General features: G+C 28.1%; 1 protein-coding gene across 2 annotated transcripts in view; it reads right to left on the reverse strand.

The window, feature by feature from the left end:
• The window catches only part of LOC132919410 (uncharacterized), a 29,037-nt gene that overhangs the window by 6,965 nt on the left and 1,012 nt on the right, over positions 1 to 21,060 (reverse strand). The window contains exon 1 of one of the 2 annotated variants that reach the window (XM_060980994.1): positions 15,150 to 15,704. The exons of the other annotated variant lie outside the window; for it this stretch is intronic. Coding sequence (XP_060836977.1) covers positions 15,150 to 15,245 — 96 coding nt within the window. The 5' untranslated portion in view covers positions 15,246 to 15,704. Of the gene's footprint in view, positions 1 to 15,149; positions 15,705 to 21,060 lie in introns of those variants that run through there. 2 annotated transcript variants of the gene reach the window in all.

Genomic DNA, 21,060 nt, shown 5'->3' on the forward strand with positions numbered 1-21,060 from the left:
GTAGTATGTAAACATTATATTGTTCATCCTGAAATAGTCAACAATATTCCTCTATCAATAGATATCTTTTGGTTATACCAATACGAAAAATTCCAATCTGATACATAATATTAATCAACCGGTTACAATAAACATTTGACTCACAAATTATTGATGATAATAATTATTACATTACGGGCGGATGGTATAGCCGACTGGACAAGACAAAGCAAACCATAACCAAGCAACATGTAGTGCGAGTATACCTTTGATGGGTAGGTACACATACACACATATTTTCTTGCCTATAGCTGGTCCAGTGCCTTTTAAGGTATTTGTCCGTCAAAGAACTTATTCTTTAAAATGCATATACTAGGTATCTACGTACATTTCCTAACGTTTACGTTTATTTACAATATTTTCATTCTTTTTGAACTTTAATACACACCATAATATACAAAATATTTGTATGTACATATACTACATATACCAATAGTACCTATAATTAGACATTTTTAATCAGTTATAGACGTTACAGTGAGCGTTGTTTTTCAAATTTACCTATGTATTGGTACTCGCTACTCGTAAAATGGATCTGCGAAAATACAAAACATTCATATGGAAGTTTTTCTATCTTATTTTACTGCAGTCGACTGGTTTATGACAAGTTATGGTATTATGTAGACATGTAATAGTGTAGTAGTAGTAATGTATACTACGATTTATTCAGAGTAACATAAGCGACTATAAATTGTATACATAGAGTGAAAAAATATATTACATATATATATGTTGTTAAAACCTGAGAATGCGTATTGTTTCATTGTGTATTCAGCGTATACTCATACACTCGATAGTCAATGGAGCTGATTTACGTGTCATTTCGTACACACTTATAAATACACACATACGTCAAGACTGAAGAGAACTAAACTTGTAATTCATCCACGTACAAACAAATATGTATAGCTATTTCAAAAGTTTGTTTATAAATTTTTTTTTTAAATAAAACGAATAAATGTATTTTAATATAATATTTATCGTTTTACTAGTATGTAATATGTTTATTGTATTCGTAACATAGAGTAAGTACTTATTAAGAGTTAACAAAATAATAAGAAGAATATGAATTAAATACATCTTTGACTAAGCCCATTGCCTACTAATATACTAATAATTAGTAAGTAAAATTAATTAATTGATTTTTTTTAATTTATACTAGAGATTAACTTTACTTAATTCTTAAAATATGTTCAATATTAAAACCTCAGAAACTAGAATAAGAGTATTGTTTTTAACGTTACACGTCAATACGAAATATTGTTTTACCATTAAATAACTTCTACAGTTTGTTTTAAAAATTTAATACAAGATTCTTATAAGACAAGTAGCTCATACTGAAAGTATAAAATCTAAAACATGTATAAAGACCATTATTTTTTTATAGATATTTTAAGTTCCAATTTGGGTGCAATAACTTAATTAAACGATAAAATAACAATGTTATTATTTTTTTTTTTATATATATTTAAAAACATTATTTGTAGAAACTTAATCATCTTAAACTGATGTATTTTATATCATTATGAATTTTACTATAAGCAATTTCTTTTTTGATTTCTTTAAAATATTATCTATTTATAGATACTTGAATCTATTTTTACGATATTTACAAAATAATGTTTTAAATATTGTGTTATATAAGTTGATAGAATATGGTATGAATATATAGTGTTATAATAATTAAATACTAATAATAATATAACATAATATTATAATAAATGACTTTAGTAGCTATATTAAATAAAACATTATTTGGTGGTATAGGCTGATAGACCGTTTCCGCTCAGAATCGTTTTTCGTATACAATGATATATCGTTGAATTAAAATTTAACACAAATAGTGTCCTACTCGACACCTAATTAACAACAGAGCGGTACCTACTTACCTGATTTTTTATTATTAATTATTCCCAAGACTTGGAACTCATTGCACTAACAATTTTCAAAAATTTACTGAAAAGTGTTCTAAAATTTTGTACAAAAATAAAACTGGGAAAAAATGTATATATGTATATAATAATATATGAAAGAAATATTTTTTACAAAAAGCTTAAATTTGTTAAATATTCCATATTTTTTTTTTATGAAATATGAAAGTATCAAGCTTTTATATATAATTTCATCATTTCACAAAACAAATTTATATTTTACAAACATCACAAAAAAAAAATATAAAACATAAGAAGTCCCGATTTCTATACATATTAAGTAAGTATTACCTTTTTATAATTTATGGAATACGACGTATAGGAGACCTATATTTTAGCTAATACAATTTGTTATGGTTTCTGGTACAAACGTAAATCGTTTATATTATCTGGTTTGGGAACTAAAATTATTACTATACGCAACTACGGCAGTGATATAATAATACATAGCCATTGTCATGAATAATAAGAAAATGATTAATTGATTTTTACCTTTTAAGGAAAATCACGAATATTTATTTTTTTTATACATAGAATATATATATATATATATATATATATAAATTACACAAATTATATTTCCTTACACAAATTAATAATATTGGGGATTTCGTAATTTTGACAAATTTACTTTTCATCTTCATTTCTAAAAATAATAAAAAAAAAAGTAGTATAGGAACACCTATGTACACAATATGCATAATATAATATAAATTATTATATTATATTTGTTCAATTTACGTCACCGGCAATATTATTCACAGCATGCAGTATAGCTATACATTAACCGCAAGGCGACATTTCGTAATAGTCAATATGTTCAGCCTACACCGGTTTACAAAATAGAGAAGAACTCATTACTAATTTTCACACCCACGAGAAAAATAAGTCTTCGAATAGATATTTCTGTTTGCTCATTTTCGTTTATGGGAGATGTATAATATGGATATTTCGTACGTTCATACTTGCATGTTACATGAATATTGTGTAGCAATGCTACTGCAGATGCTGCTTTATAGGTGTATTATATTATAGTATATATTAAAATATGTATACCAGGAAATATTACTATACTATATATTATTAGATAGGGACTTGTCGCGAAACTTCTTCACGATAATATATTATAGTATGTAAATTATATACGTATTTTAGTATTGACATCTTATAATTAGGTAACATATTTTTTTATGTAATCGTTCAAGTTTGTTGAAATCAATGTGTAGATCGTAAAAAAATCTAAAATTATTACATATTTTTTCAAATAACCATTTTATTTTACTGTTACGAGATAAATTTTAAATAATCACTATAATGTTAAATAACTGCAATTTGATAAAATTTAATTTTAAGAACGTGTATAAATAAATAAGAAAAATCAAATGGATAAAATAATACTGTAAACATATCGTGTTTCAAACACCGTAATTTAGGCTCGATCATTAATGCTGTTGTCTCATCCCACTCAACCACGTTGAATTATTTTTCTTAAATACTTTAGGTCATCCAATTTAAATAACTTAACAAATTCAAAATAATATATTGAAATAATAATGTTAAATTAATTAATTGTTTTATTTTTTGTTAAATTCACAGACGTATTTTGGGAACATATTAAATATTGTATAGGTACCAAATTATTCACAAAAATAACGTAAGTATACACCAAAGAGTAAATAAAACTTTAATAGTGTATAGTAAATTAATAACTAGACTTGAATATACCTAGAAACTACGTGTGTTATAACTCTTTTAAAATTCAAAACTATTATGAGAGTGGAAAATCAAATATTTAGAATACATTTACTTGAAAATATAATATGTATGTTTACGAAAATGTTAATCAGCAAATTGTTGTGTTTAAATTGATAATTTTTACTTGGTTTTCGTTCACATCTGTTATAATATTATTTCATTATACCTCTATTGTATAGACTATTTTTTGTAAAGGAGAAGTAATAATATGTAGTGTTATAGTCCTAATTTATGCAATTTAATATTGTATGGTTACCTAGCTATTAATTATGAAAGAAAAGAATAATGTAGCAATTTAATAACACCAACAATTTCTACAACTTTACTTATATACTGTGCTCGTATGTACTTTTATATATTATTATTATTATATGCTTGAGTGTTGTGAGAAAAATCTTGTGGACCACGGGTGTCAAAACGTAACAATATTATTTACAAAAAAAAACACCATCGACTTCCGTGAGAGGACTAGAGTAGAAAGTTTCGAGTACGGTCACGATCGTCGTCGCAACCGATTCGGTAGTAGACTATATAATATATCTATACTTCGTGTTTATATTTTTCACACTATATTTCGAAACGCGTCGCACATTTAAAATCAACGTTCGATCTAATTTAACATTATGATTTTATTCACATCGTACAAAAGAACGGAATGTGATAATTGTCCGGCGGCTAAATGTAAATATTTTTTCGGACAACAATTTCTAAAAGTTTCAATTTAATCTAAAGTTTTTAAAATTTCTTGAAACCAAAACATAACGAGTACCTACCTACCATGATGTAAATATTTCAACATTGGTCTGTGTCGGCCAAACTATTTTTTTTTTTTGCTTCATTATAATTTCCTATTTAGTAATATTTAACTTAATTGCAAAATATTATAATGGACATCACGTAATTACCCACCTTTTATAATATTATTCGAGTTCCCATAAATGGCAACGAATTACGATCATATTTAAATATATATTTATAATTTTTTTTGTTTTGTATAAACGAAACAATAATATAATATTATGCGTGGGTGACGAATCACGATAATAAATTTTCATTAAAAAATAACGCAGTATTTAAGCTTACGTGTTGATTGTTTGTTATGATATTAATTATTATTTGATTTATAATAAAAATTTGCTAATGCCGTCCATAGTGATTATAACAGCAGTTTACGATTTTGTTAAAGAAACTTCCGTTCCGACTTTACTTATACATCGATTATAGATATACTTACTTGACAACATGTTGAACTTTCAACGTAAGTCAAGAATACATTTTGTCTAAAACGTCATCAATGTAGTGTGACATATTTATAATGTACGCAATGAATATATATATAATACATACATTATATCGTCAGTGACGCGATAGTATTATCTTTTGAATGATTAAAATAACGAAAAGAAAAAGTCTCAGTAAGTAGCTCAATTTTTAATGACGAATACCAATTGCGATCGATTGAAATTGATTGCAGCGACACTATACGTTATTATTAAAATAATAATATTATTGTTTATTTTTTTTAAAAAATATTACATAGTTATTATTTAGCTATACACAATACATAGTTGACCCTCGTGGCAGTCGGGTGGGTAGTACACATACATAAATGATTGTTATACGCATCGAGCGTATAATAGGTTTATAACTACACTTATATTGTGTATACAAAACACAAGACTAAAAAGTAAACACGTCGCGCGTATATACATATAATATAATCGATGTCAAGTTCTTCCCGTGACCGACCGGATTCGTTTCGGGTCCGATTCAAAACACTCAAGCGCCTCCACGCGCGAACGAATGTGACAACGTGCCCAATATTTCATAGTGTTATGAATTACAATATTTTGCACGTGCATTTAATCTTATTAGTGTCGTTGTGTAGTAAGTACATTACTACACCACACGGTTATAATAAAGCGTGATACCTGCCTATATAATGTTGCAGTGTATATATATTTTATAGGTTGGTAAGTATAGTACAGGCACACCGTGACGCAGGTACTCGGCTATTTGGGCTGTATTTTCTACACGATTAAAATCATTATCGTTATTTTCATTTTTTTTTTCTGTTGATTTGATGAACGCGCGAAAATGTAAGTATTTAGGTGAGTGGAGCGAGGCGTCCTGAATAATTCATGAGAGATCGGCGGGCGCCTATTGTTTACCGCCCCGATGATGATTGTATCGCTCGCGAGCGCACGCCCGTCTTATATATTATATTTCTATCATAAATATATATATATGTGTGTGTGTGTGTGTACGACACGAAATACATGACACGCCTAATTGAGAATTCGCACGTGTTAGCAAAGACAATTTTTATTTACTTTTTTACGTCACTTTTGCCGCCGTCGAAATCTAAGACGTACGCCTTTTATACGGTTATGATTATTATAAACGGGCACGGTGGAATCAAATACTGTTGTTGTAATATGTATAAGACACGCGGCAAATCGTATAGATATATTATAATAATAAATTGTATCATAATAAAATAGCATATTTACATCACAGCAGTATTATATTATAGGCGTGTACGCGTATAATGTCGTCGCAGCATTAAGTACAAAGTATAAACATGTTTTATTTAGATACTAGATTTTTCATCGGAGCGATTCTCTATCTTTCTTTCCTTCACAATTGTAGTTATGCAACTTTGGCAGGACGGTTGCACGCCACTATTGCCATTTTATTGTGTTCACTGCTGCCCGGGCAAACTGCCGGTCAATGAATAATATTATACATCGAATTTAAATAGAAATCAGACCGAAACCCGTCGTCATAATAATGTATAATTCATGTAATGAAAAATGCCAAATTACAGTACCTATATATAGTTATATACTAGATAGTTAGTGCCTACGTTTCAGGCGGTATTTTTTTACGTATACGCATTATGCTGTCATGCATATTTAACTCCACAATAAAACAATTTAATAACCATAATACCCATATTATAGTCCCATAATGTAGATTCATCATGGTAATGCGCAAACTATTAGACTTTTTATATTGCTAGTCGAATACTTATAGTAAAACAACAAGGATCTGCACCGTATATAACTATCACAAGCAAATCATTTAATATTATGTATACTTTTTTATTAATAATACTATATTTGCTTAACAATTATCTGAATTTTTTTACAAATGCATAAAAATAATCAAAGTTTTTCGATTTGAATCACGACTAATATATAGGTACTAAATTATACAATAAACAAAAACGTTAAATAAATAAACGTTTCAACTATGTAATTTATCGCAATCTTTCGACATTTTTCCATTTCGTATGACCTCACTAGCTGTAATTTAGGTCGAGCAAAAGTGTTTGTTATTATTTACAATCAACAGTGTATAAATTCAATTAAACCCCAACTGGTAAATTCCAAGTAAAATTATGATCAGACCAAAGACTTGAACATTTTTCGAAAGCATTTTAATACGTCTAAAGAGACTATAATATTATACACATATTATATAGTTACGAGAAAATCAGTGGGCGACCGATTTTATTATATTATTATAAAGTCAAAGACAAATCATGATGACGACGATAAAAAAAAAGCAAAAGAATAGAGCTTAAAGATCAAACTGTCTACATTGTATGCGAACTGTATAATATTTTGTATTACACATATCAATAAGGATACCATTAGTGTCATGAGTTAATATAATATGATCATTTGATATACCTCTGTACGAGATCATTCGTCACATGTGTGACGACCCTGTCAACACGATTACGGAACATAATACATCAATGAGCTTGTACCACCTTTGACATTTCTAACACATCGGGTGTTATAAACTCTTATATAATCTCTGCAATAACGTTATAGTCGGTAAACATTGATTGTATATAGTGAGTACCTATACTCCATAACTCTTTTACGGTTTTATCACTATAGATATAATTAGGTACGGGATTTTGATTGGTATTTGTTTCGTTTTCACGCCGGAATAAAGCATTTATAAATTACTTCGCTTAACGGACAACATTTCTTCTTCATTCTAAACACAATGAGTCCTTAATTTTAAGACGTCGAATTGATCGTACTAATATTGTAAATAATTTTAAATATCGTCGTACCGATTTACTTATTTAAAATATTTAGTTTTGAAGAATGTGAATTTTCAAAACAGACGAAATGAAAATCGAATGCCAACTTGACTTGGTATTACAAAATCAAAAATATTTAGTATGCTCCTCCATATAGTTACTGATATGCAGTTATTATACATTTACCCGCCGTTAATGGTATGTTCTTTATTATAGTAAAACGTTTCAAAATCTCAGTATGTAGTGTATACACGTATTTTCAACAATAAAATTTACATTTCTTTTTACATATACCTATATAATACTGACTTCCACAAACGCATCTAAGCGGTTTCGTTTCGTTTTGGAAATAAGCCTACCATATATATATATATATATTACATATATTATGTAACCGCGGAAGGTGACACAAACCTATTTTGTGTGCCGCGAACACGAACCGAAAATATTGCCTCCATTAACTTTATCTGAATATAAAAATATACCAACCGTATATTATTATATTATTATAATACCTATATATTTTGGATAGAATGCGGTAACGCACAGCGCTGGAATTTAAATATTCAAATATACAATAATATAATAAGCCACCGCAGGAATAGAAACGAATTCGTCGTCGTCGTCTGCGACAGACGTCATACCGCGTACCTATGTGTGTGTGTATGTGTGTCCGTTTGTGCAGAGCTCTCGAGTTCCACGCACAGTGACGTGTTACAACTTGCCCTCATGGTAGACACTGCGGAAATGACATCGTTGCTAGGTCCGACCGATGTATATCGAGTTAGATCACTCATCTGCAGTCGATAGTAATATATTGTTATTATTATTATTATATCCTCGTCTGACCGGTCTCCCGCCATAATATTACACTACAATTCTATACGTGTAAGTATACGACTGTGCAGCAGCAATACGGACAATATTATTAACGTGTAATGTGTTGCTGAGAATAAAAAAGGAAAAAGGGAAACGAACGTTATGTCGCAAACCCGATCACGGTGCCGCATATGCATACGGGACCGTACATAACAATATAATATAATAATATTATACATGCGTCATAATAATATTGTAGTAATAATACGATCATATGGTTCACCGACGGTTTTGCGGGTCAAAGCGCCCCAGTGTACTACTGCGAACACCGGCGGATCGCGTGCTCGGCGTATAATTCAGCTTCAGTCACGACAGAATTCTATTCATTACGCTTACACTGTCCTGTACCAGCTGTACCTGTTATTATTTTTATTAGCGTACAAACGCGCGATGGCCCATTACAGAAAAGACAGTATATTTTATATTTTTTTCCACATGATATTTTCCGCATTTTACCTCTTTTGCCGTCACTGTATATAATATTATAATCGCGTGCCCACGATCGACGGTCATTATTACAACACCTATATAATATTATACGAGCATACCTATACGGTCATATACAGGCAAATGTATTAAATTCTGCTGATTTGAAGACAATAGTACAGATTTGAGGGTAATAATAATAGGCTACACAATTTGACCTGCACAAATAGTTCATGTTAACTCCTCCATCGGCCATCGCCAATGTTGCGTAGTTATGTAAAAGCATGACCCCTCGCACCGGCTCAATCGCCAAAAATATTCATCAGTACAGAATTATTATTAATAATAACGAATGACTCTAATATGCATCAGTTTTATTCCAAGTCGTTGTATACTCTATTTTAAAGTAAAAATCCAAAATAATGCAAACTCATTAAAAAAATAGTTTTAATTCTGTATTTATATTTAACTTTACTATATCCAATTATTTTTATCGTGGATTTATTCTGTACCATTCAATAAATTCTCTATAAATGAATTAATTAATACCTCTCTACAAACTGTTAAATCCCAATGGCCAAACGAGGTATAAAAATTATTGTGTTACAACTAAAAAACTAATTACTACCATTCATTTAAGATTCAATTTGTCTTGTTTAATTATTTTTTTAAAGTGCAATTTTCTACTGTGAGAAAATTCCTTATTATAATGATCCCCATATTATTATGAATCAAATATTTTTCTCAATGATAACTAAATATAAAACAACTAATATTAAAAATAATATCGAAAGAGTTAATATTTACTTATCCAGGTAACATATCAAAAATAACACCTATAATTTACAATGTTATATATTATTCGATTTCAGTACCGCACGTGCTACATCACCGGAAACCGCGAAACGTTATACACACATTAAATTGGGCATTGCGTTAGTTTATTTTTCAATAAGATATAATAACAACAATAAACACTAGCATAAAACACTCATACTATGAAAATCAATTTGGAGTACAATATATAGGTACTCATTATGATATATGTACACTAAATATATCAACATAATGTAATTGTACCGTTCAACATCGACGTGAGACAAAAATAATCATAAAAATAGTACAAAACCATCATTATAGTCATTATATAACCAGAAATTATAGGAAAAAAAATACTAAATCATATTTTTGATTTACACTATATGCTTTTTTTATTTTTACTATAATACATGAATCGTAAATTGTTTTAATTTGTAAAAAAAAGGCCAAATTCATAGATAATTATGTTCTATCTTCAAACAGATAAAGGAAAACATCAAGGTGATTTTAAGGAATAAACAGTAAAGGAAGTTGATAGAAAAACAAATGTATTCTAATTAAAAAATGAGGTTTTAAATAAGCTAATAATGATATAGGTAATTAATCACTAACGGGTAATTAACATTAAAGTTTTTATTATCGTTTATACATATGGCCTAATAATTGGTTTTATTTTAAAGATTATAGGTATTATAAGATTTTTACTATGAAAATTCAATAAAATGAATTAACATTGTTTTTTATATAAATCCAATCAAAGAAAAGTATATATGAACTGTTTTATAATATTTGCTTAATCTGTGTAAATAAACTACCTAAAAGTAGGCATAATAAATTATAAATTATGAAATTTAAGAATGAATCGATATATTTATATTTCTTTTATAGTTCAAGAATACGCAGGTATATAATATACTTAATGAAAAGAAAAAATATCTAATGTTAATAAAAAGAAAATTTAAAATTAATTACTATAATATAAAAGAAGACCTCGAACTTGTATTTGATGTATATTTATATACATAGTTAATTCACTGGGGGTAATTAATAAACTTTTTGTAAAGATAATTGATAGTTAGTAATTTATTAAAACTAAACCAGTTATTCTGAATAAAATAATAATGTCGTGACTCAAATGTTTAATATTCCAACTATATTTTACAGCTAATTGAGATAAAATACGAATTAGAGAGATGAGTAAAATCGCGTAAAAGTTCAAAGATAATGAAAGTATAAAGGTACAATTTCATGCTGTGCGAAAATGTACATTAATATTTAATCAACATTATTATACATAATACATCAAAGTAAAAATTTGAATTTAAGAATATATATATACTTGTGCAAAGTTCAATTTATTGAAATATATTAATTTAATTTGAATCACATCATTTAAATTTTAAACGAACTATGGTAGCTAACTACTTAACATAATACTAATTTATCATAATATAGTTATTAAAATAAAAACTATGCTCAAAGCTTATTTATAAATAGTCACACCCAACAAAATCGTCGGACATGAAGTGTCATATATAATAAAAAAAAAACTACATTCCCTAAGTTTAAGTCGATCGAGTTTAATGATCCGACCTTGTCCTCGATCTACGGTGTAGTGAGACGAACTTAAATCGACTGCTCGTAATGTTTTATTATTATTTTTTAATTTGTTCTTAATTTAGTGCACCGAAGGAGACACCTACTGTTCCAGGCCGTCGATCACTAGTTGCTTCCAACCGAGACAGCTTTTGTTTACAATGGAGACAGACCACCGTGCAGGACGAAGGTCATCACTTGCGTAGGCCCTGCCTATGATGCCAAAATGAAACACCTTACGGGTGCAACATTTCCAAAACAAAAGATTTGGTTTTTATTGTTTTTAGCTCAACAGAAGAAACAGTCAATCTAATTTACGAGACCAATTGACGTGGGATTATAGGAATACTCAGCACAAAAGTTTAAAATATCACTGCAGGTATCCATTTTATTTAAATTATAAACTATAATAATTTATTACTATTGTTGAACTTAACATTTTTAAATACTGTGGTAAGTTATAGGATATAATTTCAAGAACCACGGTGGTTGGAAAAATATACAAACAGCAAGGATTTTAAATAAATAATTAGATATAACTTTGTATTATTATAATTGATAAATTCAAATTGGTGACATAATAATGAACTCAAACTATTATAGTTAAGTATTATAACGATAAAATAAAATAAAAGCGCAATAATAATTAGTAACCGTAACATATCAAATTGTGTATTTCATGTAACCTGGTTTTAATCAAAACTAGAACCATAGCATATTATTATAGGTAGGTACTATTGATTCGTGAAAATAATCTATTCGTCTATTCTAGAAAAATATAAATCAGTTTAATACAGTTTAGAAAATTATTTTTACAGCGAAATTACTACGTGCGTATACTTCCGTTTAAATGGATAGCATGAAGTGTGGACACTATTACTAAACTCCTCGAGGCTTAAATAAATTGATTGCTCATGTGTAAAACATGGTTTACTTAAATATTACGAACGTATGAGGTGAAAGAGATGCTGTAATATAATGTTGTGATCATCAAAACGTAATTTTTTTGGACTGACTCTGAGTCATTATCTCACGTGGTTATGTCACACGATCATCATAGGACACCAGATGAATGCTTCATAATAATGACGATAAAAACAAACTATAAAATCTGCTACCTAATACAAAAAGTAAATTAACGTACCTATTTTAACAAACGATTAATGTATTACCAAATGTCAACTTTCAATTATTGAAATAAAATAATATTGTAGAATATAATCGTGTGTTAATAATGTATAATTAATAATACTTATCCCTATATAACTATATAAGATATATAAGTGCTGGTAGCAAATATCTATTCTTTCTTCTTCTATTTGTTGGAATTATTTCATACGACTTTATATACCCCCAAGGGCGATGTAGGAAAATTCTTTTCAAATCAATGATTCAATATATCGACTGCATACATAACGTATATTCAAAAATTGACTAACATTACAATGGAAATTATTTGTGAATCAATTGGAATGCATTTACAATGCAAAAGGAAATATTTTGGTCTTATAATTTTTACATGACTTAAAAATATTATTAGTCAAAAATGTTTCGAGCATAATCGATTTTGACCATCTCAAGTTAAATAAATTATGATCCCGGTGGTCAAGTTATTTTATCTCAACAATCTAGAACTCTAGGCACGTGTTCAATTATGTAATAATAAATTCCTACAGCTCTTTTATTTCTAATTTTTACTATTAAATCGATCAGAAAAGTCACTATAATACTATACAAATCACAATAAAATAAATTAATTATAGATTAATCATATTGAAACTGATTTTAATTAAAAATCCTATTCATTATTTTATGAGTTATGATAATGATATATAGGTATGCTATAGTTTTACAACAATCGAATTTACTCAATCAAAATGAAAAATATATTTATTAATTCTAAAATCGATGTTAATAAGACGTAGGTACAATAAATAACTATCGACTTTTCCGAAAAATTATTCCGTCTTCTAAGTCACTAGAAAGTTATAATTTTGTATTCATAGTTCATACCATATGATTTGTCTTGCAATACACCGAGTGAGTACATTACAACTGAATAGGTACACCGTCATATCGTTATGTTTTTTTTCTCACATGACGATTTACTTTTATGGTCACATTCTATTGTCATGCATCATGTGAAATAGTGAAAAATATTAAACTATGGAATATTAAAATATTTAATGTCAGTTGTATGAAGATTTCTAGTATGCAAAAATAATAGCATATGCTATCAGAGGTAAAATAAATACATTTTACAGATGACAGAAAATCGAAAAGAGATCTTTGTAAAGTACTTACTAATTTAGAGATATAAATATATAATTGATTTTTCGTTGTGTACAAATTATTTATTAGTACTATAAAGTATTTTTAATTTTTTAATATGCTTAAATGTCACAATGTTAAAACTAATTTTTTGAAATAAAATATCAAAAATACACAACATCATAATATGTAAATTATAACAATTATATCAAATTAATAATTCTCAGTAATTTTTATTGACATATTTTACAAATTAATCACCAACAAGTCATACTGTTGTATATTAAACTATAACAATTATAAATAGAATTTTTATTCAAAATTATAACTTATTTTATTATTATTTAAAAATTATAATTAACTTTTTTTTACTCATTTAAATTTTTTTTACACTATTATTACTTAAAATTTAATCAGTTTTGCGATTTTTTCCAACAAGCAAATTGCATGGTTATTGCTTATGTTCTTAGACTAGTTTTAATAATAATATTAAAAGGTAGTTCCAAACAATTTATACTGGCTGGACATTAACCATTTTCTACCGAACCAAACAAATAAAAATAGTGTAATATTTTATCCTACGCACATAACTTTTGATTTTATTAATTTTATTTTATTTTTTACGTTGAAATAAGTTAATTTATTGAGAATATTTTGAGTTTTATTACACTACAGTTAAATATTTATGTATAAAAATTTTCATCCCCGATAATTTTGTTAGAAAGAAGTGATACTCCAATCCGCTATTTTTTCAAATTTATGTAACAATAAAAAAAAATAAAAAACTCATGTTAATAAATTAAAATGCTAATAAATTTTAACTTTACTAAGTTCTAAAACTATTTATTGATTTTCTAACTTCGTAATAGTTATTAATAACGCATACAGATATAATTCTTTAAAAAAAATTATAAATATCCAATTTACATAACAAGAAAATAAAATGTTTTTGCAATTGCAACTTACTTCAAAATTGTTTAATATTATTACGAGCTTTAATTAAAAATGTTTAAATATCAATCTACTGAAGTCATAAAACATCTAAGGTTAAAGTGTTTACTATGTTGTTTTGTGGAAAATTTATTATTGATCAAGTGTCATTAGGAATAAACGAAATCGCTCTAACTCGCAACCAGAGTACTCGTAAAGTTGACTCCACAATTTAAAAAAAAAAATTATTATATTTCATGGTTTAATGGCGTAAAAGTAAAAAGTAATGTTTAAATATTATAGTAGATACATGCTTTTTTTTAGGCGTTTTTAGTGCGACAAAGGTCGCGATATCCGATCGTGACGATAATATAACATGATAGTGCAGCGTTGGGTACACGACGGACCGAACTTGCGCTCGCGTTTTCACTCACCTGGAACACGCAGTAGAACACGTACGTGAAATGGGCTGCTCTCGACGAACGCCGAACATCAGCGAGGGATGTCACATCACGGGCCCGAGTCGACATAATTGGTGGCTGCGGGAGCGACACTGACGGACGGCTATTGCGATCCCATTAAAAACGAATCGTGTAAAGTGCGGGGCATATAATGGTATACCACGTGCGCGTGTATACAGTGGTTATATTATAGTGTGCCACTCGACGGCGGAAACGTACAGACGTACCCGACGGACGGCGATATTGTTGTTATTTTATTATTATTTATAATATAATATTATAAATAATAATAAAATATGATACCGAAATAAACGTGCTGTTGTGTAGCCGGTCGCGTGCGTCTTGACGACTGACGGCCGGCAATACCGAGTAAATCAATATATATATATATTTTATAAATTGCAGAACCGCGAACGGAAAATTGTTATTATTGAACGGGACGCGAGTCTAACGTCGGCGACGTGTGCGCGGGTGACGTCGTCGTCGCGCGTACCAATATTATACACTATACGGTTGTCGCGTGACGAATGAAAGCCGCAAACTCGCTGCGGCGGACCGCCACACGCGGAACCGGTCCCCGCAGACTCGATCGCCCGTTCCCTCTACAACACGTCGTCGTCGTCCCGCAGCTACTGTCGCCGCGACAGTGGAAATCGAAAGCGGAACTTCCGACGGCCGATTGCATCGCCATATAATAATATTATGTATTGGCTATATATTTATATATAATATTATGACGTTATGATATTATTATCATAACCAGGACCGCGGTATCCATGTCTCGTCGTCCGCTCTATATTTTCGATGACGACAACATTACACCGTAATCGCTATTTAAATACTTTATAGTCATATATTTACATTTCGAACAAATACGAAGTGGATGCATCGCACTGAACGCATCTTTACCCCGTACGTTTAAATGCCAGATTAAATGTAAATTTAATTACAAATAAGTTATATATAGGTAATTACTGCATAACGACAAAAAGACGTATTTAAATGTATTAGAAAACCTATACTTATTAGTTATTATACAAATAGTTATGCATTTTTTCATTTACAGTGCGACGACGCGATGACGAAATAGTGTCTGTGTAGTCTGACCCTATAGTTACCTATATCAACTAGTTATCAATTAATAATGTATAATTATGCTATTTCACACATTTTATGCGAATCGGATTTGCCTTTCCCCCACGATTGTTTCGTGTCCCTCGTGTCCGGGTCACGTGATGGGGATATATCTACATAAGTACCTATATGTATATATATTATATAGTAATAAAATATGCTATCGATATATTATTAAGTATTTCGCTACGAAACGCTTCGAAAATTAATTTGTTGACATGAGTAAATTTTATTCGCATCAAGATTATGATCAATACCAACAGCAGAATAAATTAGCATACGAGTTACCCATTAAAGTATTAAACTTAGAGGATTTAAAATAAAATTAACTCGTTAATTGTTATGAATTGAGTTATATAAATTGCACAACTAAGCTAAGTTAATAAATAACCCGTTATGATAGGAAGTTACACTTTAATATATCATATTAACTTGTCGATAGCTTGCAATGTCTTGGAAATTTCAAATTCGGGATTTCCATTGATTATTGTGGTGTAATCAACTATGCCGTCATTGGTCACTGATCGTTATAACTAATACTATCATCACCGAACACAGGTGCCGTCGTTGCCTTAACGAGGTCACGCGGACCGCGGTATTTACTAGTTTACCACAATCTATAGAAAACAAACAGTGGTTTCCTTATATATTGTCCGCGGAAGTACCAAGAGAGATTATCTAATACCATGCGATTATCCGGTCGTCGTTAAAATGTTCTCCATAAATAATGTCAATGAAATAAACGATTTTAAAAAGTAATTTTTAAAGCAATAAATACGAACAGTTTGAGCAGATACTAATCATGATGAATGGTAATATTATTATATAGGTATATATTGACCGTTTCCAATGCGATGAATTGGATCTTTCTAATTGAGCGTAAAACTCATTATATTTGCAAAATAATATATAGTAATAATTATTGTTATAGTATGAATATCAAAATATCTATGGTAGACACCCTTAGAGAGTAATTATGCGTCTGCGCCAACAAAATGATAGGTTTCAATGTTTCTTGAATATTTCAACTCGTTAAATTTTAAATATATTTTAACAATAATATTGTTGAAACATTAGTATTTTAGAAACATATTCGGAATAGGAATTAAATAGGTCTTATATACGTTACACTTTTTACCAACATTTAAAAGTCCTGTGAGATATAAGCTAATCAAACTCACAAATATTGATAATGAATACAATTTATATACTGTAATACAATAATATTTATAAATAATTTATATTAAGCTTTATTTATGTCCTATAAGTCTTAAAAAATTAAATATGTACTGTACCAAAACTTACAACTAATTCAAAATAAATATAATTTTACAATAGTTCTATTTGCTTTTGAAATTAATATGGTAGTCGTGTGTGTCGAATTTTATTATTGAACAATCACATTTTATCGGTACATGTTCCTAACAAAAATTACTCTTAAATCAGTTTAGTTGTCAGATACCTATTTAGCAACAAATTATTTAAAAAAAAAGAAAACCATAATCAAATTAAAAAATAACACGGATCAAATCTATTGTTTCAAACAATATAATATAGGCATAGTGATAGGGGTTCTATGTTAGCCTATAAATTATCATAATGAATATATTATGTTTGGATGTTAAGAAATGCATTGCAATTTATGTACCTATTAAGCATTAGTTACACTAAATGTGTTTATATTTACTGAAAATTTCTAAACAACTCAACGAATTTGAATATTTTTGTATCGTAGTTGAAATTTTTCATAATTTATAAGTAGGTATAATTTTTACTGAATTATTAAAGTTTATTTGCCAACATTTTTAAAACGAATGATATTTTATGTCATGATAAAGAATGGTTTAAATTAATTTTATAAATAAAAAACCTTTAAAATAATGTTCTATACTTAGTTCAGATATTAATATGGGTATGTTTTCATTAATGTAGGAAGTAGCCAAAAGTGAAAAACCAATAGGTAGTTAACTAATGATTAAGAGGAAATGGGGATTCTTATACATACTGGAATGTAAATTATAATAAATAATAATTACATACATAAATAATTTGCTATTGTTTAACCTTTATTTTAGCTTAGTTTGATTTACAGCAAATATTTATTATCCATTGCTACAAATTAACTAAATTAATTTCATATCATCAAGGAAATTGACCTAAGTAGATGTACTTAGATCATAAACATAAATACACCTTCTTGTCCATACTATTGTCCTTGTGCAGGGATTACACAATCGGAACGCACCTAACATAGACGTTGTGTATGCATTGTTGCAACTCATTACTCATTTCAATTGTATATAGATATTAAATATTAAAGATAGAGAAAGATATTAAGTATCTACTACCTATTATTATATTATACATACAGACATCAAATTGTATCAATGTCAATGTTAAATAACACGTTGTGTCAAAAAGTGGGATCCGCGTGTTTGGTAAATATGTAGGATGATAATCTGGAGGCGGTTTCGCAAAGTAGGATGCAAAATAATAAATGCTCTTAATTTATGTTGACCTTGTATCTTGAAAAAACAGATTTAAGTTATTTTTCTCGCAAATGTGGTGACAAAATGTTTTTCATTCAACGTTGTTATTCCAAGAAACACCCGTGTTCAAGACGATCCCATTGAACATGTATCATACAAAAACAAACAGAAAAGTAATAATGAGCTTAGGAATGGCGTTCGTGGGATAATAAAACGTATGGTAAATATACCTAGGTTATAATACCTAATAATGAGAAAATCCTTGAAGTATTCTCATTCAGAAACTTTATTGAATCAAAATGCACACAAAATACATTTTTCGAATACATAACACAGGGTTCCAAATTAAGAAACGTTTCAAGGATAATTTATAAAAAAAAATCTATGTCCAATGCAATTGTAAGTTTAAATCAAAAAATGTATTTACTATTCATAAGTATTTCTATTTAAACTCTTCTACGCGTGTAAATTAATATTTTTAAGTAGGCATATATATAATATCATATCAAACAATGAATCTAATAATAACATAATATGTTAATTGCTTTAAGTTGAAAACAAGAAGTTAATGCCTTAAACTATTAAATTTTTCTGATTTAAATTGTAATAAGAGCTGATTTACCGATTACATTTATGCTGTAAAGAACTTAGAAATGTAGCAATAGATCATGAATTCATGATAAATAATCAATATAATGTTTCGGTGAAAGTGAACCTTCAGGCCTGCGTGTATTTAATGTATTATAGGGCTCATACGTATTTGTATATTGTTTCAGTTATTAGATCGTGTTGGACACTATAATATAGTTCCAAGGACTTTTGCTTGTATAACGGGCTATCAAGCATCATTAAATCTAGAACCAACACATATAAATATATAAAATTTATGTTCTATGAAATATCTAATATTAAATATTTGCACTAACTAGCAAAAAGCTGATTGCAAAAACGCAAAAAAAAATTATACAAATCGAGAAACAATAGAAATTTAATACGAGAATTTAATTCTTTGTTTAAAATTATTAGTTTATTAACATTCCAAGAATATTTCAGTTGTGAATTCATACGTAAACAATAAACCGATTGTTTTAAATTGTGTATAATAATATAGTCGTCCAAGTATAATTTGATCAGACATCGACCAGCTTCATTATTTTTAAAATCAGAAACACTATTTGAATTACTGTTAGTCAAACTTTTAATTAAATAGTCTAATAAGTAATGTATATTTCTTTTACATTGTTAATTTATTTTGAAATTCACTCTAATGCCTACAGCTAACGTTACAAATTAATTAATGTTCAGAACTTCAAGTATACCCTATGGAAATAGATATATGTACCAATAAATAAATGTATAATATTCTAAAGAGAAAAGAGAACTATTGAGAAATTAGTGATATGTTTTCTAAATTGTATACAAAATTAATCAATATCCGTTTTATTTTACTATTAGTACTTTGAAATATAAAATAATTACTCATGAAAAATATTGATTATATTTTATAAGTGTTAACTAAACAAATTACAAGTCAGATTTCAACTCTCAGGTGATTTATTTAATCAAATATTTTATTATATTATTAATAATACTAAATTTTTCTTAAAGTATATAGTAACTTATTATAATACTTATCTAGGACCAACAAGATATATTTATTAAATTAACATACATTATGTTGGCAGATATATAACAAGGCGTCAAGGCCTAACATAGCTAAAATTATAAAAAATACAATTGTATTATGCGATGCACTAACGAGAAATAAATATAATATGCATCATCATGCATGTAAGATGTAACACATTTAATTACCAATAAAATTATCTTCTCATAATTACATAATATACATTTTATTATTAATTATATATATAAATATCTAAATAGGTAATAAAACCCAGAAAAATGTGTACGTAACAGAAGAAGAACGTGTTCTTCTTTCATGCCACCTATATGTAGGTGACAAATATCAATTTCAATTACGACTATAAATATTACGTACTTCATAAATTAGACTAGGTAGTAAGTAAAAATACAGGTTTTTATTATATCATAAAAACTATAAATTCCAAAAAAAAATTGTATTCAATTTATTTTATAAATTTAAAAAAAATTAAATACCATTCTAAAGCTTAAAAGTATAATATAGAATACTAGATTAAGCTCATAATATAATATAATAAGAATAATATGTGTACGATTACGATATACAACTGATATATTGGTATTATAATGTTAAAACTATTCAGATTTTAAAGACT

The sequence above is a fragment of the Rhopalosiphum padi genome, chromosome 2, assembly GCF_020882245.1.
Source record: "Rhopalosiphum padi isolate XX-2018 chromosome 2, ASM2088224v1, whole genome shotgun sequence".
In the NCBI taxonomy this organism is placed as follows: Eukaryota; Metazoa; Arthropoda; class Insecta; order Hemiptera; family Aphididae; genus Rhopalosiphum; species Rhopalosiphum padi.